Source organism: Vulpes vulpes, chromosome 4, assembly GCF_048418805.1.
Source record: "Vulpes vulpes isolate BD-2025 chromosome 4, VulVul3, whole genome shotgun sequence".
Classification (NCBI taxonomy): Eukaryota; Metazoa; Chordata; class Mammalia; order Carnivora; family Canidae; genus Vulpes; species Vulpes vulpes.
The window spans coordinates 109,368,156-109,393,484 of NC_132783.1; the positions used below are offsets into that span (position 1 = coordinate 109,368,156).

Below are 25,329 nucleotides of genomic sequence, written 5' to 3' on the forward strand. Positions count from 1 at the left end.
TTTTTAGCAGAAGCCAGCATCCTTGGAGAAACCTGCACTAAAAATTGTGCAGTCCACTGCAAAAAGCTTGCTCAGAATATCTAAGGGGTGACATTATTTTGCAGAATGAGTAGCATCCAAGGCTCTCTTAGCATGTGAAGCACAGTCACATCATCTGTATCAGGGAGGGAAGAACTCCAGAAAGCTTTTGTGGGGCTGGGATTCCACACAGGGTCATTCTCTCTTTTAGGCTCTCTGATGGTAGGGAACACCTAAAGGCAAGATCTTATTCATGATCCTTATACTTAGAAGATAAAGAGAAGATAAAGCCATTCACAGTATTTATGTGTAACAACAAACATATTATTTACCAAACAACTTAAACTGCTAAAGTCTGATCAGAGGAGAATTCATTACAGAAGCAAAGGAGAATGAACTCAACTTGAATATTTCAAATGGAGAGAACAATATAAGTAAAGCCCAAAGCCATGGAGATAGAAACTAGCTCATGAGACTTTAGATAGACTGAGCCAGCCAGGCAGGGAGAAATGAAGTTTTGATTCCATCTAAAATTGACAATGGCTGCAAGATTCAGTTTATATACATCCCTTTACGGTTTCATACCGGCTTAAAAAAAAATGTCTAAGGGTCTCCTCCAAGTCTACCAGAGCCACCCCAACATCATCTCTTTCAGCATGAAATATGGCTCAGTTAGAGTACAGATACTGTCTTTTTTCTAAAACCGAGACCTTGTTAGTATAGGTAGAAAATGCTCTTTCCCTTCTTCTTTGAAGAAAGAGCACCTCCAAAATAATTTTTCTGCTCAAACATGGTGTCATATTTAAATATGTAAATTAGGGAAAGAGCCTGTTTTGGAAAAACTGGAGAAGGCTCCCAAAGTCTCCCCAACTCTCAAACAGCTCTCAGCAGAGGCCAGAGGGTTGTGGACTATCTAGGTTTAATGGCTTTTTCTTAATCAGCTCTGCTAGCAGAGTGATTCTTTGGAAAATATGTTCTCATTCTCTAGATATGATACCTGAAGGCCATAAATGGCCAAGTTCAATTTATTTTAAGGTTTTTCCCTTATGTCCATGTGATTGCAATATATTATTCAACCCACATGGTGGATTTAGAAAATACTCATTTCAAGGAGGAACACCAAACAAATCTTGAGCAGGGAAATATCAGAGAGGCTATGAGATTATGCTGGACAGGCCTCAGTCCAGGAACCATTACTCCCCTTAGTCAAGCAGACTGTTCATGAGAGGGCTTCTGATTCCAACTATAAAATGTTTTGACAAATATAAGAACTAAACCATGAGTCCATCTGTCTTATGCTCTACTTACAGTCTTCTGTTCCTCTATCTACTCCAAACGTGCCCTTTCGTGTCTTCTCAAACACTCTCAATGCCATTTTCAAAACAAACATTCCCTTGTTTCTGACATGGTTTGCATTTGCAATAGCTGTATTCTAATGAAATTTAAAACTTAAGTCATTTACTCAAGGAAGAAACTCAATTGTTTTCATGAGATTCATGATCTGAAATAGAGGTTAGTGGGATCCCAGGTTGAATTATATTTGCATTCTTGAAGTGGGCAAAGTTCTCAGGAAAAACAAAATAGAAATTTAGTTCTTCAAAAGCTGACATCCATCCTCTCTAAACCACTCTAAACCTTCTAGAGTCAAAGACAGCTCAGACCCTGATAGCACCATGGTTATAGCTCACAAAACAAATGAAGGGCCCCAAAGCTATTTCTAACTGCTGTGTTCTCCTCCAGCAAAAAGTACCAAATCCTGCTTTCCCTCATTCTGCACCTCCTAGCTACTAGAGTCATGAGAAAGAAAGAGAAGCAAACTTACCTAACATCTCTGCCTTTAGCCTTTCATTACGTTCTTCAATCTGCTTAGGTAATCTCTGAGGGGAAAAGAGGAGAAAAAAGGGTTGGTGAAAAATCTTTTGGCTTTATTTTCAATCTGAAAAACAAAAACTTAATGTGAAAGATCAGGTGATGTACATATATATGATCCTATTAAATACAGAAAAAAAGCAAGTATTTGTGAGGGAGCTACACAAACACAGGAGCCTTGTTCAGTTCACTGCTATATTCCCAGTTCTGGGCACAGTGGCCTGGGGAGGACCTCTATAAAAATCTGATAAATATATAGACAAAAACATTTCTGAAAGAATACATTCCAGATGTTTACAGTAGTATTTTTAAGTGGTGGGATTATGGGTCATATATCTTTAAATTTTTTGGCTGATTTGTATTCTTTAACTGGAAGTCCTTTCTTACTATAATCTAATTTGTTGAAAATGGTCAGATCAATATTGGATGTTCCTAAATGATCAACAAATTCAAGGTTTTCAATCTTGGCACTACTGATATTCTAGCTAGGTAATTTTTTGTTGCAGGGGGGAGAGAGGCGAGGGCTGTCTTGTGCATTATAGGAGGTTTAGAGGATCCCTGGCCATTATATGCTAAGAGTATCACTCTAGCCAAGACAATCAAAGTGTCTCCAGATATTGCCAAACATCCCTGGAAACCAAATCATCCCACCTGAAAACCACTGATCCAGATTAGAGTCTCATACGGCTGCTTTTAGTTCTGTAACTGGCCCTAAGTACTTGCAATTTTAATAACAATCCAGATATAATAATTCAAAATAAAATAAATTCTTCATGCACATAACAACTAATATAAAAGGCTTCCTTTTACAAGATTTAAAACTAATGTGATTCAGAACAGAATTTGGCCAAGATTTTAAGAACTCTATTCTCTTTCCTTGTTTCAAATTTATTTATTTATTTATTTATTTATTTTTAAAATTTTTATTTATTTATGATAGTCACAGAGAGAGAGAGAGAGAGAGGCAGAGACATAGGCAGAGGGAGAAGCAGGCTCCATGCACCGGAAGCCCGACATGGGATTCGATCCCGGGTCTCCAGGATCGCGCCCTGGGCCAAAGGCAGGCGCCAAACCACTGCGCCACCCAGGGATCCCCCTTGTTTCAAATTTAAGTAAATCCTACCACGCTTCAGAGATGTTAAAAGTCAAAGGATTAAATCTGGTTTCAAAATGCTTATGTGTTTTAATGATCCAAATCAGTCTGTCTTCTATTATTCCATTTCTAGATAAATAAATAATCAGTTATTAGTAAAGGAGTTCATCTCAAGTGTGTGTAAAAACAAAACCCAAACCACCTAAGACATTAATGCAGAGCAATTAGTCAATATTTCTCAGGTCTGAAATGAGTGGGAAATCCTACATAGCAGAGGCTCAAATGCTCTCAGCAGCCACACAGGATACGTAAATAAGGAAAGGATTCCACGTTATGGGCAACAGAGAGTGATGTGGTCAGTGGTGAGCTGGAGAGTTCCAGGTGAATGCCAATACACAGCAGTTCAAGAAGGACCCAGAACGTCCACATCTATGTCCCAATTTTTTTAAAAAAGATTTTATTTATTTATTAATGAGAGAGAGAGAGAGAGAAAGAGTGAGTGAGCGGCAGAGATACAGGCAGAGGGAGAAGCAGGCTCTATGCAGGGAGCCTGACGCGGGACTCAATCCTGGGTCTCCAGGATCACGCCCTGGGCTGAAGGCAGCACTAAAGCCACCCGGGCTGCCCCTATCTCCCAATTTTTAAGAAGAATCTGATTTAGATTTCCATCTAGTAAAATCTTCTAATTTTTAAATGCTGGTTTCAATTAAAAACAAAAACAAAAAAAGTTGGGCTTAAATAAAACAGATCTGTAGCTTCCCCTCTCCCTTGTCTGCTGGAGGCCTGTGATCTGTGCTGTGGGCTGGTGTTCATGATACCCCTCTCCATCCTGATGGCTCTCTGAAAAGTCTGGCAGTTAAGAAATCTGTTTAATGAAGTCAGTGTTTGTTGAATTTATTTGAACATCCACTATATTGGGGGCAATAACATTTACACATCTGATTCTGTAGCATATATTTTAGAGTATATGCTGCTCTGCATCTTAAGAGATAAAGAGTACGTTAAAGCTAGATGCACAGATCTGGAGTTAAAAAAATTAATTTGTAATGTTTTTTTAAAGATTTATTTATTTTAGAGAGAGAGAAAGAGTATGGGTAGGAGAGGCAGAGGGGAGAGAGAGAGAGAGAGAGAGAATCTCAAGCAGACTCCCTGCTAAGGGTGGAGCCTGAAGTGAGGCTCAATCTCCTGACCCTGGGATCATGACCCCAGCCGAAATCAACAGCTGGATACTCAGCCAACTGCATCATGTAGGTGCCCCTGGAGTTAAAGTTTTTAAGGGGAGAAAACCAGTAACATTTAGCTAATTGACAACAGACATAAAAATATTATGACATTTATTAAAAGCAAAACCTGTAGTGCCATGGACAAGAGTAAGAGTAATTTTAAGGTAATAGGGCTAATCTGGAATATATTTAATTGGAAATAGGCTGGCCATATGATAGTAAATAGAAACTTGGCAACTGAAAAGGATGGGCAGAAAACCAGAAGTTTATTACCTGTAATACTGAGACTCATTTTGGACTAAACTGTACAATTATAGTGCAAAAGATTTCCTTAGTCCAACAATGAAACAGTTCTTATTAATCCTATAGATTAAAGGTTTGCACAATTAAGGCTTACAGAGTGGAAATTAAATTGTAATGGTCACAGAGGGTCTGTGCCCACCACTTCAAAGTTAGATCTCCCATATATTTTGATAAGCCCTTAAAAATATGTAAATGGAAAAAAATATATAAATGGAAGGTAGTTGGGTCCCAAAGGATTACTTAAGATTCAATGAGTAGCAACACAGGCACAAGAACAAAAAATATTTTTTAAAAATTAGGTTTACCATGCAAGCTTCTCTTGCTTGATATACTGATGGATCTTTTTCTAATATGGATTTATAGTCCTCCAGGGCTTCATCTAGCTTGTCAGTTTTTTCGTACAACTCCGCTCTCCTCAATATTGCCCTGATATAGTTGGGGTTTAACTGAATTGCTGTAAAAAGAGAAGATATCATTGTTATCATGAAGTAAAAGGGCCTGCACATCCCCAGCTATATTGTGTTTCTTTATTAACCATCCTCCAAGGGTCTAAAAGGAAGAGTCATTTGTCAAATGCTACAGCTGGCACTGGCAAACATTTTCTGTAAAGGGCAAGACAATAAATATTTTCCACTTTGCAGGACAGACCATCTCTGTCACAACTACTCAATCCTGCTTCTGTAGCACAAAAGCAACCACAGATGATGTACAAGTAAATCAAGATGGCTGTGCTCTAATAGGCCTTTGTTTATGGATACTGGATTTGGAGTTTCACATAATTTTCCTATGTCACAAAATATTTCTCTTTTGATTTCCAAGCATTTAAAAATGTAAAAGCCATTCTTAACTCATGCACTGTAACACAAACAGGTGGAAGGCTGGATGTGACTTGTTGGCTGTAGTTTACTAAATCTAGTTCTACACCCAAAGTCCTATTTTCACATACTTGCCCTTCATCTAGTTCAGAACAGGCCAGAACACGGAGCCCATGTGTATGGTGCAGAAGTGAGAGAGAATCTGAAGGTACAAATTAAGAGTTAAGGGGAAACCATTTGGTGGTAGACTCTATCATTCTCTTTTTCCCTAGGCCTCAACAAGTGAGTTATGCCATGACTACTGAGGTTACATTTTTAGCTAAAACCTCATTGTTCCTTCAGACTTCTATTCCAACACCTTAAGGTCACCAGTGCATAATATCCTTTATTTTATCAGCGATGACTGTCCTAAAAAACCCCTGGGCCATGTTTTGGATCAACTATACTGCATTTCTCCTATTCCTTTTAATTGTTTATTTTTCTGTCAAAAATCAAGGTCATGGCTCTAGAAATTTTTCCTTCAAGTAATATATTCAATTTTTATTCATATCTGTTTTCAATAACTATTTCTTTACTACCTAATAGATGTACCTCACATAGTGTATCTCTGGAGTATCGTGGTAAACAAGACAGACAAGGTCCTCCGACTCATGAAGCTTTAAGCTATTCTAATAGGCAAAAAGCAGACAGCATACAGATATGTCATTTCAGACCGTCACAGTGCTCTACATAAAAATAAAACAAGATAAGTAAATACAAATGAAGGGGGAAATAAGGTAACCTCAGAGTGGTCAAAGACAGTGAAAAGGGAGTATCTGAGGGAGAGCAGCCATTTGAAAGGAGTGTACCAGAAAGAGGGACCAACAAGAGTAAAGGCTCTAAAACAGTAATGACATCGGCATGTTAGTGACAAAGTTCAGGGCTGGGGAAGGGGTAAAACTGAAGATACACACAGACCAGATCATGGAGGCCTTGTTGGCCAGGGAAAGGAGCTGATATTTTTTCCTAAGTGTGATGAGAAGCCACTGGAATGGTTTCAAGTAGACAGACTAAAGGCATCATCTAATTTGCAGTTTTAAAAGATCCCTCTGGCCACAGCATGGAGGGCAAGAATGAAAGCAGTGAGGCAGCTGGCAGGCTACTGCAGTGGTCCAGATAACAGAAAATGTTGGCTAAGCTGATAACTGTGGAGAGGGATTGAAAAGGCCAGACTGAGTATGTGCCTTTGAATTAGAGCCCATAGACATGCTAATTTATTTAACCATGTGGAATGAAAGAGAATAAAACGAGTGGATGGTAATGCCACTTTTAAGAATGGAAAAACCGAACTACAAGTTGTTTGTGGGTATGTGGGAGAGTGGACTGAGGAGGCCTCAGTCTGTTCTGGGCACCTCAAATCTTCAGTGCTTAACCAGACATTCAAGAATCTTGAGATGTCAAGTTTGCAACAGGATACAGGGGTGCAGACCAAAGGGAAGAGCTGAAGATATAAACTCCAGCATACAGATGGCATTTAATGTTTAAGAACTGGATGATATCACATAAGGAAAATTTATAGAGAAAAAAAAAGAAGAGGGCCCTATGTGTGATTAAGATCTAGCAACTTTAAAAATGTCAAGAATGATTGAGAAGCCAGCAAAACTAAGAAGGAATAGCCAATGAAACAAACAAACAAACAAACAAACAAAAAAGAGGAATGATAAAGTGTTATTAAATGCAAGTAAAAAAGAGAGGATAGAGAAGCAACTACTGAGTTGAGCAAGATCAAGTGGTGGATGACCTTTACAAGGGAAGTTTCCCAGTGCTATGGATGGAACAGAAGCCTAATGGATGTGGAATGAGGAGAGAATGGGAGAAGACAAAATAGACACAGCAAGGACAGATAATTATTGTGATGAAGAGGGTCAGAGAAATGGTACAGTAGTTAGTGGGGGATACTGGTTCAGGAGAAGGTTTTCTGAAAGAAGAACCCAAATCCCATAACATTTCAACTTTACATGTAGTAAAGTCTGGTACATCATCTTCTCTTAAAATATTCCCAACTGCAATATCATAATATCCACAGGAAAAGTTCTCCAGTGACCTCTACTACATCTTTTTTAAAAAACTCAACCCCCTAGTTTACATTTTAACCCAGACACTGCCTCCTTTTCAACTAGTGGATAAATTCTAATAATACAAATATATATTGAAGAGAAAGAACTTGTCCCAAGATCACTTTTTAAAAACCTCTAAAATCAACACAACACCCTAACCATGTGATTTTTCTTTCCTGATCCATGTAAAGAGAATGAACTTAACTTTATGCCAAAACCAAAATGTCTAAGGTGAGTGACATTAAATACTAATATTAAATATTATTCCACATGACTAGTGCTAATGAGTTCCAATATGACCTCACAAAGACGCTGTTAAGTCTTATACCAAGAAGGTTTATGAACTGAGTGAGCCATACATATGTATCTGGTGTGGGTAGGTAGTAAACCTGTCAATGGTTTTGCCTATGAGTACAATGTATACGGCTAATAATGACTATGTATAAACACATGAATATTAGCAAATATTAGCAAATATTAGCAAATCCAAAAACAAATCTCGAAAACACTTTCCTCTGCTTCCTCTCATTTTTGTACCCCTACACTTTGAGGTGCAGCTGGAAATGAACTTTTTCCTGGTGTATGCCCTGCTAATCACGCTTAAAAGGCATTTTCTCATGATTTGGTTACAGAAAAAGGTCTAAACATCAGTAACTTGTTCCTAATTTAAACACTTCTAACCCAGACATCTCACACAAATTAAGGTTAAACACCTTCTCTCCAAACAAAACAGCACATTCAGAATTAGTTCCAGCCCAACATATAATAGATCAAAAGTACTTCGCTGGATTCAAAGGTACTAACAGTTTCATTCAGATATCAAGAAATACCAAATATCTCCAAGAAAGCCAGAAATAAGGTGATTAATTAATGTAAAGAAAAAAAAGAGGAATTCATGCCGAGCGTGAGTAGGACTAGATAACATACAAAGTTCTTTCCAATTCTTTAATTTTCTCAGACAAAATATTATCCAAAGATGGAAAAAACTGGTAAAAGAATTTACAAAAACTAGTAATTTTCTAGGAATTCCTAAGAGTAGTAGGATGCAAGGAAAAGTGTGTTCTCCAAACCAAGCTGGTCAGAAAGGCAAGACAATGGTCAGGCCTATCTGGAAACCTTTGGGGGAAAAAACCAAAACCAACCAACTAACAACCCAAAAGTGATCCTATGGCTGGGAGTGTCTCTATAAGTTGGTGGGACGAAGAGACTAATGAAACTCAGGTATGAGAGAGCAAAGTCTTGGTTCACTGTTTGGAGCTTGAAGAAATAATTAAAATGATGGCAAGTGGGTCTGGAAGAATTACTGCATGTGAAGAGAGTCCCAATTCCCTAACAGAAGCTGCCCCTCCGATAGCCGCCCCCCTCTCCACAAACACACAGATCCAGATGCCCTAGCAACAGCTAAGAGCTTCAATTTCAATCCCCAAGGAAAGTAATTTAGACACTACATACAAGTAAATTCTGTTCCATGAGTTCTGTTGCCAAGGCAGCTTTGAATTTTTCTTCACATATTCACTAATACAGGGTAAACTGACAGAACTTTCCATTTAAAAGTGTGTTTATGCTAAGATGACTACTATACAGTACCTCTAAGAAGGCTGAATTATAAAGCTTTTTCTTTAAAAGTCCCAGAGTAAGGGATACACATGTACAAGTAGAGTTGACCCTTGAACAATGCAGGGGTTAGGGGCGCTGACCCCCAACCCCCAAGCAACCAAAAATCCACATATACTTTTTGATCCCCCAAAACTTAACTACTAATAGCCTACTGTTGACCCAAAGCCTTACCAGTAACAGTTGATTAGCATGTACTCTGTATGTTATATATATTATATACTATATTCTTATACTAATAGAAGCTAGAGAAAAGAAAATGTTAAGAAAGTCGTAAGAAAAAATACATTTAGAGTTCTTTACTGTATTTATTGAAAAAAAAATCCACGTATAAGTAGACCTATGCAGTTTAAACTCGTGTTGTTCAAGGGTCAACTACACACATTTGACTATTTGCTCAGCTGAGGTAATGCTCTTATATGTTAACATAACAAGATTAAAAAGTTATACCTTTGTTGCAGTCACTGATGGCCATCTCTTTCTTGTCCTAAAAGGAAATAAAACATTATTATGTGTCACCCTAGTTCAATCTTAATGGCCCAAAGGTTCAATGACATAAGCTGATCATTAATAACTGCTAGAGATACACAGTACTCTTAAAAGAAATCACATGAAAACACGAATGTTACTTCCAACCTAAAATTCAAAATGTGACAGCTCTGAAGTGAAAGCTTCCTAGCAACAAATTATTCAAGTAGTTTCTTCCTAACATCTTTAAAGACTGTTGCAACTGATCTATTAAATTTGCAAGGCACTTCGCATTAGAATGCTGATGTTGAGAAAAAATTATCAATAAGCAGAACAAATGACTGATATATGAATAACTGTTCATAACTCCCCTCTCTGGCTAGCTGTTGTATTATCACACCCAAAGTGGTATCTTCTACAAAGTATACAGAGGACCCATTAGAGACACGGAGTGGCTTGTCATTAGTCTGTTACAATTTTTTTTTTTAAGATTTTATTATTTATTTGAGAGAAAGAGAGCCAGCAGGGGGAGAAGAGGGAGATAATCTCAAGCAGACTGAGATCATGACCTGAGCAGAAACCAAGAGTCAGACAGTTAACTGATGAGCCAAAAGGCACCCCTTGGTTGTAAATCTTAATTTCTCCATTGATACAAAAATACAAAATGATTCATGAAATAAGATATCTAATTTACCTCGCTGAATCTAGAAGCATGGGAGAGTGAAAAGAACACTGGATGCCAAAAGAACTAGACTGTAATTCCAGCTCTAACACTAGCCTATTTAACTCTTCAAGCTCTAAAATGTCTATTCTCCCCCCAATTATAAGTTTTCTACCATATTACAGAAATATGAATTCAAATAAATGTTCAAAACTGGGTGGCTCAGTCAATTGAGGATCTGACTCTTGATTTCAGCTCAGGTCATGATTTCAGGGTCATGAGATCACCCCATATCAGGCTTTACACTCAGCAGGGAATATGGTTGAGATTCTCTCCATCCGTCTGCTCTTCCCTTTTCTCACATGCACACATGCACTAATAAATAAATATTAAAAAAACAAAGAATACTTCCCATAAGGGCTACTATTGAAAATATTAATATTTTGCACAATATTTCAGAGCAATGTCTAACAAATTGATTTTTAGAATTCATCCAAAATTCCAGGTGGGGAATGATTATCTAATGGGTACTGCATTTCCTTTTGCAGTCATGAAAAAGTCCTGGAACCTGACAGTGGTCATGGCTGTAAAATATTGTCAACACATTTAATACTGAATTGTATAGTTTAAAATGGTTACAATGGTAAATTTTATATCATTTGCATTTTACCCATAGCAAACAAAAAAGGTTCCAGAGTGATATGGGAGGCACTAACTATATTATCTCTCTTCCAATGTTCATCATTGACAATTCACATATTAAAAGCTCTATGAAGTTCTGTAGTAAAGAAATCTGTGTAACTTTGGGTAACTCAGTATTTTTCCAATTTACCATATTTCTATAAATCTAAGACAATTTCATATTTTTAAAGTTTCTGAAACAGCAAATCTTTACAACTTATATGTACAACTGTTGTGGTGATATTCTTTGTGCTCCTAAGAGACCCACTAAGTTGCAGTACATCCTCTCAATAATCAGCCTCTGCAGATCAAGGAATTATGGTATTTTACTGCAGAACCCTTTGTTTAAGGTCATAGTCTACTAACCTCTCAGGGGACCCAGGTGTCTGTTGCTAAGAGTGGTAGTCTCCAAAGTGCCTATTTGCCATCCTTTCATAACTTATATAAGTTATAACACACACATACACACAAAACAGAATATATATAACATATAAGGATAGTTTTTAAAACTTAGGGCCTATACTTTTAGGGCTTCATGTGCTCTTGTGCAGCCATTCTTAGAGCTGAAACTCTGTCCTAACTCAAGTTTGCCTTTTCTCTCCAGATGTGAAATGTAAAGCTTGGCCGGGGTCACTCAGTCAGGGATGCTGAGCCTGCAAATGTGCCTTTCAGAAATTCTTGTTAAAGCAGTTAACGTACCACTCCTTGAAAAACTCAAAATATGCTCCTTAAATCACTTCAGTGTATTAATCCTGCAAGTTTTTGTCTCTAATTATAGAATCTTTTTAAAACATTAAGAGTACAACTTAAAAGAATAAAAGAAAACAAAACATGCACCAACTCTATCCTTTGTACAGGAAACAGTCATAGAACAACTCTCTTTTGAGTTCTCCTCGGATGTGACAGACAAAGACCAGCAAGACCATACATTTTCCTAATTCAAGAAAACTGGTCAATTATGCGAGCTCAACCCAGGCAGTATCAATAACTTGGCAACTGTGGAAACAAAGAATTCCAAGTACCAGAAGCCAAATGGGATGATGCCTTTTCTTTGAAACTGAAGATATCCCAGATCTCATTTCACAATGACAATTTCCAGTCTGAGAATGTGGCCAGCCGTCTCCGAGAAGCAAAAGCAAAAGATAAGATTGTTCCAGCTAAGTGTGAATTCAGATCAGTGGTAGAATATATTAATGAATATTGTTCGAAGTAAACTTAAAAACAATTGTTTTATTTCTTCTAACACAAAATGTCTATATGCAATTATTTCTTCTCCCATTCACACGAATAACTCTAAAAACACTTCACCTTAGAAGCTGAATCCAATAATAAAATATTTAAGTTTAAACATACAAAAAGATCCCCCTTTCCTCAAATCCAATTATTCAAGTATTCCCCAGCCCACTCCCTTTTTAAAAAAAAAAAATTCTGGTCATCAAAAGTGACTTTGGTAGAGGCACTAGAGAATTTCATGTAACAAGAGAAAGTGACATAAATATCTGTTCTAAACAAACAAAAAACCACTTAACCCAATCTTGATTGTGCTTTGTGGTTGCTTAAAGGTATGCTAAACAACCTACTCTTGGTGCTTTGGATATAAATAGCCATATTTAAATAAGTGGTAATGTTTTTTTCAAAACTCACATTTCAATCCATTGAAACCATGTTGAATAGTCCATAGGAATAGCAGACAAATCAACACCGAATCTAACTTTTGTTTTTATTTATTAAAAGATTTTATTTATTTGACAGAGAGAGCATGTGAGAGCTCAGGCACTCAAACATGTTGGGGAAGGGACAGAGGGGGAGAAGCAGACTCCCATTGAGCAGGTAGTCCTGCAGGGGACTCAATCCCAGGATCCTGGGATCATGATCTGAACTGAAGGCAGACGCCTGACCAACTGAACTCCCCAGGCACCCAAAATCTTAGTTTTAACACTAATATGGCACAAAACAAATACAACCGCACTCTCCTCTACATTAACTGTTATGCTAGGTCTCAATCCTTTGGAAATACAAAATGTTTTTGAACTTTCCCTAACACCTATTCTACATTTAGGAGCACCTCTCAAGAATACTTTTCTATCTTCCATATGACCTTTACATTAGGGAAATACATGGGCAGGAAAAGGGAGGCAGCAACTTTAAGCCTCTATGCTAGGTTTTTTTTTTAAAGATTCTATTTTTAAATAATCTCTACATCTACTGTGAGGCTCAAACTCACAACCCCAAGATCAAGAGTTGCAGCTCCTCTGCTAGTTTTGAGATAGAAGCTACCCAGGGCACTGAGGTGGCTGAGAGAGGTAAGCATCTGCCTTCAGCTCAGGTCATGATGTCAGGGTCCCAGGACTGAATCCAACATGGGGCTCCCTGCTCAGTGGGGGTAGGGGGAGGTCTGTTTTTCCCTCTCCTTCTGCCCGCTCCCCCTCATGCTCTCTCTCTCAAATATATAAATGAAATCTTAAAAAAAAAAAAGAGAGAGAGAGAGAGCGGGAGAAGCTACCCTATGAAAACACTGTATGTAAGTTCATGAGCTTCTTAAACAGGTGAAAGATACATACCTGTTTCATCCTTGCAGCGGCTCTATTTGAAAACAGAATAGACCTGTCTTTCTGGAAGCAGGATGGGCACATCTGAAGGGCTTGACTATAAGAACTCTCAGCTTCTATATAATCTGAGAATAAGGTAAAAGATGAGAGGTCATTATGATTTTATTCCTCGTATTACTGTATTCCATAGTATCTCAGAATACATAGCTTTCCATTCACAGAACAAAGGTCTCAAGTAGAATGTTCTGTATATTTAACTTTCACTTGGCTTATCAATTTAGTAAGCAATACTGAAAAGGGATTAGAGAACTGGACAGATGAAAGAGACTAAAGTCTGGGATTAATGGCTTGGGATAAAGAAAAAAATTCTATGTATGTATTTTCATTAAAGATGCTGTGCTTTCATGGAGTCAGCCTGGCCAAAACTGCTTCTCTAAAATGTTTGGAGATATGTTATGGAGCAAAAAGCAACAATGTAAAAATCAGTGGTTGACTAAAAACCTTAGAAGAGAAAATGATGATAATTTTATTTATTTATTGCCACACACAGAATTATGGTAGGGGCACTAAAAGAAAATTGTCTGTTCACTCCTTTCTTAGGTTTGAAATATTTAACACTAAAATACAAAGAAATATGCTTTCAAAATAAAAACCATTAGTTTTGTGGGGTTTTTTTAAGATTTTATTTATTTATTCATGAGAGACACACAGAGAGGCAGAGACATAGGCAGAGGGAGAAGGAGGGTCCTCGCAGGGAGCCTGATGTGGGACTCTATCCCAGAACCCGGGATCATGCCCTGCGCCAAAGGCAGATGCTCAACTGCTGAGCCACCCAGGCATCCCAGAATCATTAACTCTTAGGGGAAAAGAAAAAAAGTGATGACTGCTAAATCGGATATAAGAAAAAAAATTTTAAGTCTAAAAAATTACTAGGGGATAGGGCATCTGGGTGGCTTAGTCATTTAAGCATCTGTCTCAGCTCAGGTCATATCCCAGGATCATCAGGTTCCCTGCTCAGCGGGGAGTGTGCTTCTCCTTCTCCCTCTGCCTCCTAACCCCTGTTCATGTTCTGTCTCTCTCTCTTCAAATAAATAAATAAATAATTTAAAAATAGATAAAAAATAAGGGAAATGTTACTCCTAGTTTTCTAAAGCATATACATTTTGATATGTTTCTAAAGCATATATACTTTACATATGTGATAGAAGGCTATTATAAGATCAAATAGTTACCCAAATTAAACAAATGAACCCAAATTATTCCTAAGGAAATGTAAAAAATGCAGAAGGACATGAAGAACATCTCTCCACTTAAGGCAGCCAAAAAAAAAAAAAAAAAAAAAAAAGGCACATAAAAGACCAGCCAGAGTATAAGCAAAATCCTTCCTTAGGCCATGCTAGAACCAGTGGGCCAGTTTTTATAGCATTATTCCAAGAGAGGAAAGGGGACCCTAATTTATATCAATGAAGCAAGCAACCTTTTAATGTTCCGGGTTAGTTTTCCAAAGCATCAGCTGAAGATCTGCTCTCCTACCATCTAGATTGGTAATGGATTATAGAAAAGAAAAAGTATGCCTATGCCACCATCAGGTGAGAATGATCTGGACCTGCTGAAAACTGAAATTCCAAGTTGTTGGGAAACAACAATGTACTGTTAGCAGTTTAGATTTGCTAGCTGTATCTAAATGTATTTGGTGTTTCTTCACACTCTAAGACATAATGAGGAATCAAGATGACCAGACACCAGGGCTGAGACCAGTGCCTTACCTCCTTTTTTAAACTGCACATTTCCCTCCTCCTTTAGTCTAGTGCTCTCTTCTCTTCTTTTCTGCAAGAGATCCAACAATTATATCATTTCTCACAATATGTTAAAAGTGTACAAAAAGGTGAGCTTTCATTAGGCTACTTAATAGGCAGCAACTTGACTTTGTTGTTTTTGTTTTCCAACTTACCTTTGAGAACTGGGTCAGTTTTATCCAAATCTCAAATAGATATAGAGAAACACATGGCCATCTGGCTAGTCATCCATTGCATTCTTGATGTTTAAAACACAAAACCTAGGTTTCCTATGTTTACAGCAATTCAAGTATCATTTAATTTCTATTTGCTCAAAATCAAACTAAATGACATACCCACTGGCATGTACACCACCATCAATTCAAATTTTTAATCTGCTACTTATTAAAAGTGTGTTCGTGGACAAGTTCCAGATCTTTCTAAGCCATGGTTTCTTTATCTAAAAAAATGGGGTTTTATACTTTTATGGGTTAATGTGATAATATATATAAAGCTTCTTATACAGTGCCTGGCAAAGAGGGGCTCCATAAGTATGAGCTATTACTTTTTTTTTTTTTTTTTTTTTTTAAGATTTTACTTATTTATTCATGAGAGACACAGGGGAGAGACAGGCAGAGACACAGGCAGAGGGAGAAGCAGGCTCCATGCAGGGAGCCCGATGTGGGACTCGATCCTGGGTCTCCAGGATCATGCCCTGGGCGGAAGGTGGCGCTAAACCACTGAGCCACTCGGTCTGCCCGAGCTATTACTTTTCTGTAAAATTAAAAAATAAAAAATAAATAAAATAAAAATAAAAAATAAATAAAGCAAGCAAGCAAGCAAGTGGGTTATGTGGCTTAGGGCGTGAAGAAGATATCTGGTATGCCAGCAGAGTGCACTACAGGGAGCAAACTTCATCTGCAGGTTCAGGGCAATATTCTGTCAGCAGACCAACCCTGTGAAGTCTGAAGAAACCCAGACAATCTCTTGCTTCTGAGCTGCTTCTCACAACTCTGAAATTCACACAGATGGCCAAACACCCATTCTACTCAAAGGCAGGCAGAATGAGTGTTACTCTGCCGAGCAAAGATGGCACATGCTGAGTTCTTGTGTGCCCTGAACATCTTAGCAATATGGTCGGCACAAGCAGCTGCCAGAAGTGTCTGCCTGCCTCCTTCTGAAAAAGCTTGAAAGGGGAGGGAGGGGGAGAGGGAGAGGGAGAGAGAGAGAGAGAGAGAGAGAATGAGAGAGAGAATGAACCTCCATGAATCTCTTCCTTCATTCTTGAAGCTTCTGACTAAATAAAAACTTTAAAGGAAGGAAATATAGCCAGCAGGGTATTTCATGCACAGGAGAAGCCTGGAGCCTGAACAACTGGTACTCGTAAGATTAGTTCCTAATCTTAAGTACCCCAAAAATATTATGTCTTTGTAGATTTGTAAATATGCTAAGACAAGGGTGTGTCCTAAATACTTTATTGTTACACGCTAGATGATGAATCTCAGTAAAGAAACTAAAAGGTAGGTATAAACTGAATCTCATTTTTATAGTATCTACTATGTGCCAGCTGTATGGCAGATCCAGTATTTTAGATACAACTTCTGGAACAGAGCTATTCTAAGGGAATGTGAAAAAATAATAAATAAGTAGTGATGGGAATAAAAAAAAAGAATATGGTCACATTTACTTAGTATTACCTAGGTCAGAGGTGCTAGGATCATAACGTTCTCTAACGGAAGCAAAAAGACTACATCTTAGGTAAAAAAAAAAAAAAAATAAATAAAATAAAATAAAATAAAATAAAATAAAATAAAATAAAATAAAATAAAATAAAATAAAATAAAATAATAAAATAAAATTTAAAGAGGGAAGATTCACTGGAAAGATATTGGGGGCTCACAGAATCACCGGGAGACCTAAAACACAGGCTCAGAATAAAAAGGGACTCAGGTAGCTCTGTTAAGTCCAGAAACAAGAAAGCATTATCTTTTAATGGAGGAATCTGGCCAAGACAGGGCTGTAATAGTAGTAAATAAATCCTAACCATTCCCTTTACTTTGCCCTAGTTGAGATTCAAAGTCTTGGTTAGAAACATCGAGCCAAGCATCACTCACATGCCTTGGCTCTCAGCGAATGGAATGAGGAATATGGGGTACTGTCCCTGAATAAGATTACAATGCAGGGAAGTTCCTTCAGATAAGAAGGGGAGTTGGATTCTAGAAGCCAAGAAAACCCTGTAACAAATCCAGGTCAGAGTTATTTCAAGACATACAGATGACTAAGAGACACATAAAAAGGTGGGATCCCTGGGTGGCACAGCGGTTTAGCGCTTGCCTTTGGCCCAAGGCGTGATCCTGGAGACCCGGGATCGAATCCCACATCAGGCTCCCGGAGCATGGAGCCTGCCTCTCCCTCTGCCTATGTCTCTGCCCCCCCCCCCCCTCTCTGTGTGTGACCATCATAAAAAAAAAAAAAAAAAAAAAAAAAAAAAAAGGTGCTCAATATCACTAATCAGCAGGGAAATGCAAACCAAAATCACAATGAGACATTACCTTATATCTGCTAGAAAGGCTAAAATCAAAAAGATCAGAAACAACAAGTGGTGAGAACGTAGAGAAAAAGGAACCCCTGTGCACTACTGGTGGGAATGTAAATTGGTATAGCCTCTGTGGAAAAGAGTACAGAGGTTCCCCCTCAAAAAATTAAAAATAGAAATATCATATGAACCAGTAATTCCACTATTGGGTATCTACCCAAAGAGAAGAAAAACACTAATTCAAAAAGATATATGCACCTCTGTGCATACTTACTGCAGCATTATTTACAACAACCACAATATGGCAGCGAGCCTAAGTGTTCACCAAGAGATGAATGGAGGGACGCCTGGGCAGCTCAGTCGGTTAGGCATCTGACTCTTGATTTTGGTTTAGGTCACCATCTCAGGGTCATGTGATTGAGCCCCCAGTCAGCTCTACACTCAGCGGGGTGTCTGTTTGAGATTCTCTCTCCCTTTCCCTCTTCCCCTTTCCCTGCTCGTGGGTACACTCTGTCTCTAAATAAATAATTAAATCCAAAAAAAAAGAAAGGCGAATGGATAAAGAAGATGTGCTATATACACACAATGGAGTATTAAGCAGCCATAAAAAGGATGAGATCTGCCATCTGAGATGATATGGATGAACCTTGTGGATATTATGCTAAGTGAAATAAGCCACGATGAGAAAAATACCCTATGGTTTCACTTATAAGTGGGAACCTAAACAAAAACAAATAAATAAACAAGCAAAAAGCAGAATCAGACCTATAAATACAGAGAACAAACTGACAGGTGCCAGGAGGAAAGTGGGTTGGGGGTTGGGCAAAATGAGTAAAGGTGAGAGGGAAATACAGGCTTTCAGTTATGGAATAAGTAAGCCACAGGAATAAAAGGAATAGCATAAAGAATATAACAAATGATAGTATAATAGTGATGTATGGAGACAGATAGTAGCTACACTGTAGTGAACACAGCATAACGTATAAACATGTTGCATCACTATGTTGTATACCCGAAACTAACACAGTGTGTCAACTATACTTAATTTTAAAAAGTCATTTCAACCAAATAGCCAAAGCAACCCCGACAAAAAAAAAAAAAAAAAAAAAAAAAAAAGCTGGAGGCACCAAGGTTACTTATTTCAAAATACATTACAAAACTATAGTAATTAAAATAGTGTGGTATTAGCATAAAAATAGACACATAGAGGCCAGAAATAAGCCCATGCATATGCCATCAATAAACTAATGACAAAAGAGCCAAGAATATACAATATTACAAGGGAAAGGATAGTATCTTCAGCAGATGGTGTTGGGAAAACTGGACAGCTACTCTAAAAGAATTAAACTGGACCACTGTTTCATACTAGACACAAAAATTAGCTCAAAATGGATTAAAGACATTAACAAAGAACCTAAAACCATATAAAATTCTAGAACACACAGGCAGTAAGCTCCTTGACAGGTCTTGCTGAGGATTTTCTGAAGGTGACATAAAAACCAAAGGCAACAAATGCAAAAATAAACAAGATACCAAATTGAAATCTTCTGCAGAGCAAAGGAAATCATCAACAAAAAGAAAAAGCAATCTAATAAATGGGAGAAAATATTTGCAAATCGTGTATCTGAGAAGTGGTTAGTATCCAAAATAAAGAACTCATACAACTTAAAAGCAAAAAAACCCCAATCTGATTAAAAAAATGGGCAGAAGATGTGAATATTTTTCCAAAGACAACATATGGATGGCCGACAGGTACATGAAAATATGTTCAACATCATTAATAATCAGGGAAATGAAAACCAAAACCACAATGAAATACCACCTTATACTTGTTAGAATGGCTTTAAGACGAGAAATAACAAGCATTGATGAGGATGTGGAGAAAGGGGAACCCTTGTGCACTGCTGGTAGGAATGTTAACTGGCCTAGTCACTATGAAAAACTATAGGAAGGTTCTTTATTTTTTTTAAAGACTTTATTTATTTATTAATGAGAATACACAGAGAGGGGAGAGAGAGAGAGAGAGAGGCAGAGACACAGGCAGAGGGAGAAGCAGGCTCCCTGCGGGGCTGCCCAGGGAGGTTCTTTAGAAAATTAAATAGGGGTGCTTGGATGGCTCAGTTGGTAAGCATCTAACTCTTGATCTCAGCTCAGGTCTTGATCTTGCGGTAGTGAGTTCAAGCCCCCCACTGGGCTTCATGCTGGGCGTGAGCCTACTTAAAAAAAATTAAAACCAGAACTACCATATGATCCACCTTCTGGGTATTTAGCTGAAGAAAATTAAAAAACTAACTTGAAAAGATATATGCACCCTAATGCTCACTGCAGCATTATTTACCACAGCCAAATACGGAAACAACTTAAGTGTCTGTCAATGAATGAAGGGATAAAGAAATGGTGGTGCAGCCATCATTTCCAGCCTCTCTCTAGCTGCCACCTTGCATACTCACATCTATGCACCTGCATCTCAGCTGGTCTGCCTGAGTCCCCCTGAACACTAGCCTTAGTCCCCTGCTCAGTCACATTCCCAGTTGAACAAAATGAAAGAAACTATTATGGACCAGGAGAAACTTACCAAACTGTAAGCACACATACACATTGATGGGAAAGGAACTGCTCACTGAAAGAAAGTAGTTCACAGAATGGCTACAGCAGATGATAAAAAACTTCAGTTCTTAAAGAAGCTAATAGTAAATAGTATTTCTGGTATTGAAGAAATGAAAATGTTCACACCAAGGAACACTGATCCACTTTAACAACCCTAAAGTTCAGGCATCCCTGGCAGCGACCACTTTCACTGTTCCAGGCCATGGGGAGACACAGCAGCTGACAGAAATGCTACCTTGTGCCTTACACCAGTTTGGTGAAGACAGTCTGACAAGTTTAAGGAGACTGGCTGAAGCTCTGCCCAAACAATCTGTGGATGGAAAAGCACCACTTTTTATTGGAGAGGATGAGGATGATGAAGTTCCAGATCTTGTGCAGAATTTTGATGACGTTGCCAAGAATGAAGCAAACTGAATTGAGTCAACTTCTGAAGACAAAACTTAAAGAAGTTATTGAGAGCTGATATTTTATATTATGACTGCTTTTTAAAATTGTCCATGGATCTGATAAAATCTAGATCTCTAATATCTTTAAGCCCAAGTCCCTTGGACACTGCAGCTCTTTTCAATTTTTGCTTCTATACAATTCATTCTTTGCAGCTAATTAAGGTGAAGAAGCCTGGGAATAAACTTTGAAACAAGGTTAATAGAGGTTTTGCCTCGTTACAAATTGTGTGGTGTATGTATACACACACACACATACACACATACACACAATGGGATATAATTCAACCATAAAAAGATGAAATCCTGTCATTTACAATAACACGGATGGATCTTGAGGTGATTACCCTAAATGAAATAAGTCAATGAAAGAAAGACAAATATCTTATCATTTCTCTTATATGTGGGGATCCCTGAGTGGCGCAGCGGTTTAGCGCCTGCCTTTGGCCCAGGGTGCGATCCTGGAGACCTGGGATCGAATCCCACGTCGGGCTCCCGGTGAATGGAGCCTGCTTCTCCCTCTGCCTGTGTCTCTGCCTCTCTCTCTCTCTGTGTGTGTGACTATCATAAATGAATAAAAAAATAAAAATAAAAATTTCTCTTATATGTGGAATCTTAAAACACAAAAACATCCCAAGCTCACAGATACAGAGAACAGACTGGCAGTTGCTAGAGGCAGGGTTAGGGAGTGGGAGACATGGGTGACAGAGGTATGAAAAAAATAATATTAAAAATTACAAAACAATTTCAATTAAGTAAACTTAAAACCTAGGTAATAGCAAACTCATTGCCAATTTTAAATTCATACACACACACATTACGCATAATTGGCCAATAATGTTCTCATAGTGAAATGAAAAATTGGTTTGATAGAACTTGTATTAATGTCGGGCAGCATATTAGTAAGTTAAAAGAGATCATACAAATAAATACATCACAGGCCCTAAAGATCTTTAAAATATTTTAGAAAGGTTATTTCGAAAACAAAAATTCTTTAAAGAACAACTCATCAAGTTACTACAGCTTAAAAGTAATCCTTTAAGAACATTCAGTCTCCTCTGTTTTAACTTTAATTTCAAGCTACTTTCTGATCTATAAAATCTGTTCTCCATTGCAAACTCATCAGGAATGTTTTATGAACACAGACTGGCACTCAGACTGCCAGACCAGACTCCTGTGTATGTGTGTGTGTGCAGAATTTAATCATGCTTTGGTAAATTTAGAACATTAAGATACCAGGTAGGCAAAACTTAGACCCAAGATATACCCAGAAGGAATTACTGATAATGGCCAGCCTGAGTAGGCAGCCTGGGAAAAGCTCACAATGTCCTTTTCCCCCTATTTTTTTAAAATTAATTTTGAGTGTAGTTGACATACAATGTTATATTAATTTCAGGTGTATGACATATGTTACATTAATTACAGGTGTATGAAAATTAGATAAGTTTAAACATTATGCTATGCTCAGTGTCTTTAAAACTAGGTCTAAAAGTTGAACTGGCAAAGGGAAGAGATCCGGAACATATTTCTGAAGCCAATTATTTGAAGGAAGGCATTTTATTTTTTTGGCTGATAATCACAAGTCAGTGGCCCATTAAGCAGTAAACACTGGAAAAGAGCTGCTGCTTCCACAGATTGTGTAAATTGAGGATTAATGCAATTATCAATATCATGCTGAACATCTCCTTGGAAACAGCTAAAAATAGCACTTTTAGGAGAAAGCTGCACTATCTCCCAGCTATGCCAAGAGATAAACTTGATTCCAGTACAAAGACTAGGGTTTATGCTGCTGCTGGAACATTCTCTTTCTCCAAAAGATGGCATGCATATTGTGTAATGTTACTGGAATCCAAAGACAGATTTTATAGCAAATAAGTGTTACTTAGCATGCTAAATGCCAAGAGCATACACACATAAAGGAACTAGTAGTGCTGACATTCAGCAGCATCATAAGGTTCATACCATCCTAGGTTCTGGTCTAATGCGGTTAGGAGACCTCTCATGTCTCCACAATGTTTTAAGTATTCTCTATGCCCAATGTAAGGCTTGCACTCATGACCCGAGAGATCAAGAGTCTCATGGTCTACTGACTGAGCCAACCAGGCGCCCTTCCAACAATGTCTTTTAATACATTCCCGGGGCCTCACAGAGAAACATGTGCTCTAGAATTATATTTCCATAACAATGGAAACCAAAGAAATATTACACGGTTCTTTACTCAATACTCCTCCCCATCACTGAAAACTCAGGGAGAAAGAGTGACATTCTGCATTATAAATCATCACAAGGGCTGTCAAGGAAAACCCCAAAATGCTCTTGATGAATGGAGTTTATTTTGTTATTACCACAACTGCAAGTGTTTCTGCCTGGTGCTCAAAATTTAGTATAACTTATATCAGTATAGTATTTTACTTCTCAAAATCTAAACTCATTTGCTTTGCAAGGCAATTCTTAGATGTGAGTATGAAAGTATTAAACTACCCATTTTATAGGTAGGAAAATCAAGACTCAGAAATCTCACTTGGTTTTTTCTTTTAAACACTACATCAAACTTCTACTCTACTCTACTCAACCTCATTTCTCATTACCACCCAACACAAGTCCCTCCACTAGACAGTCTGATCTCTATTGTCTCTCAACACCCACCATGCTTATCCTTCATTCCATTCCTTTGTTTATGCATCCCCACCTTAGAATGCCCTTTTCTTCTGTATCTTCCTCCCAACTGCCCAGATTTTCCTGTTTTCAAGTCTAGCACAAAGCATATCTTCTCTCCAGAGCCCTTTTGCTTCTTATCCTGCATGATCTTTCTTTTCATACACTGTACATTAGTACCTCTAATTTGGGGATTCAGTTTTGCCTCACAGATTATATATATTAAAAAATCTGTGTGTATAATTTTTTTAAACGTTATTATTTATTGAGAGAGACAGTGCATGTGCACATCAAGGCAGGGAACAGAGAGAGAGGGACAAGCAGACTCCCTGCTGAGCTGGGAGCCTGATGCCGGGCTCAATCCAGGACCCTGAGATCATGACCTGAGCCGAAGGTAGACACTTAACTGACTGAGCACCAGGTGTGCACATACACACATACATATATATAATAAAACCATCACAGAATGTTTGGAATATTACTTAATGCTTAAATGGTTTCATGGGTACAAAACACTGTGCAGCCCTTAGACCTAGGCAAGAGGGACCCCTGTCCAGGCCCTCAACTAATTGCACCTTTCCTCTCATAGGGCCCTTTTAGACTATGCTCCAGGATTTCCTGCCTGTCTCCCCAGCTCACTTCCAGGAGCTGCATGAGCCTTTGCCTGGGTCTGTCCTAAAGGTGGACTTTGCTGCAAGTGTACATTATGCTCCACATGCAAAACTTTGTACTATGCCTGCTCCAGCCTTGGAATCAGCTATTTCTCCAAGGAGTCCTGGATCCTTTTGGTGGGGAATGGTATTTGGAAAACAAGATCTGGATGCTAGTATGTTTCCCGTTACTAGTGAGTCACTGTTTTTAGGCCCTCTCTGTAAGAAACACAGTAAATACATCTTTGAAGGAGAAAAACACAAAAATCCCACGTCAAAGAATACATACACATGAAATCTTGTATGTAGTCATACAAGTGAACACCACTGGAGTCTTCCTCATCTTTTCCCACAATGAAAACTCTGGTTTCCAATAACAGCAATATATCTACTCATTTGCTCTATCCTAAAACCAACAAAAAAAGTTCTGAGGGTAGTCCGGGTAGCTCAGTGGTTTAGCTCTGCCTTCGACCCAAGGTCTGATTCTGGAGACCCGGAATCGAGTCCCACATCAGGCTCCCTGCATGGAGCCTGCTTCTCCCTCTGCCTGTGTCTCTGCCTCTCTCTCTCTCTCTCTCTCTCATGAACAAATAAATAAAATGTTAAGGGACGCCTGAGTGGCTCAGTGGTTGAGTGCCTGCCTTCATGCTCAGGGCATGATCCTGGAGTCCCAGGATCGAGTCCCGCATCAGGCTCCCTCATGGAGCCTGCTTCTCCCTCTGCCATGTCTCTACCTCTCTCTGTGTGTTTCCCATGAATAAATAAATAAAATCTTTAAAAAATAAATAAATAAATAAATAAATAAATAAATAAATAAATAAATAAAATCTTAAAAAAAAAGTTCTGAAATTACAACATGAATATCAGTACCCTTAACGAACCTACTATGTAAGTTCAAGATTTCATTGCATGAAATGAATGACGTTCAAACTTCATTCTAAAGTGTCATTCTAACTTTAGAATGTATCCTACTAAGAGTGAACAGCCAGAGTACTGCATCCAAAGTTACTGGAATTATCTTTGCTATGTAATCAATTTGATATAGTTATACTGTTTCTGTAATCTATTTTAAGACTTTCACCCTTATCCTTTCTGGTTTAATTTTAATATTTTAGTGTGTAAAATATTTACACAGATCAAAACTCACTACTGGGTAGGACTTCTGATGTGGCAAAGTGAAGAGGTTACCAAATCCTCTAATTTAAAAAGCAAATATAAACTGGACAAAATAATCAAAATCAACCATTTCAGTGTCCTAAAAGCTGACTAGAAG

General features: G+C 38.1%; 1 protein-coding gene and 1 pseudogene across 3 annotated transcripts in view; one reads left to right on the top strand and one right to left on the bottom strand.

The window, feature by feature from the left end:
* The window catches only part of TTC1 (tetratricopeptide repeat domain 1), a 48,754-nt gene that overhangs the window by 8,207 nt on the left and 15,218 nt on the right, over positions 1–25,329 (bottom strand). For all 3 annotated transcript variants that reach the window (XM_026007742.2, XM_026007753.2, XM_026007763.2), the window contains exons 3-7: positions 15,157–15,217; positions 13,403–13,515; positions 9,482–9,518; positions 4,812–4,960; positions 1,841–1,895 (exon numbers count right to left, since the gene is read on the bottom strand). In XM_026007742.2, coding sequence (XP_025863527.1) covers positions 1,841–1,895; positions 4,812–4,960; positions 9,482–9,518; positions 13,403–13,515; positions 15,157–15,217 — 415 coding nt within the window. The remainder of the gene's footprint in view (positions 1–1,840; positions 1,896–4,811; positions 4,961–9,481; positions 9,519–13,402; positions 13,516–15,156; positions 15,218–25,329) is intronic.
* On the top strand, positions 18,829–23,614 carry LOC140598659 (transcription factor BTF3 pseudogene; annotated as a pseudogene).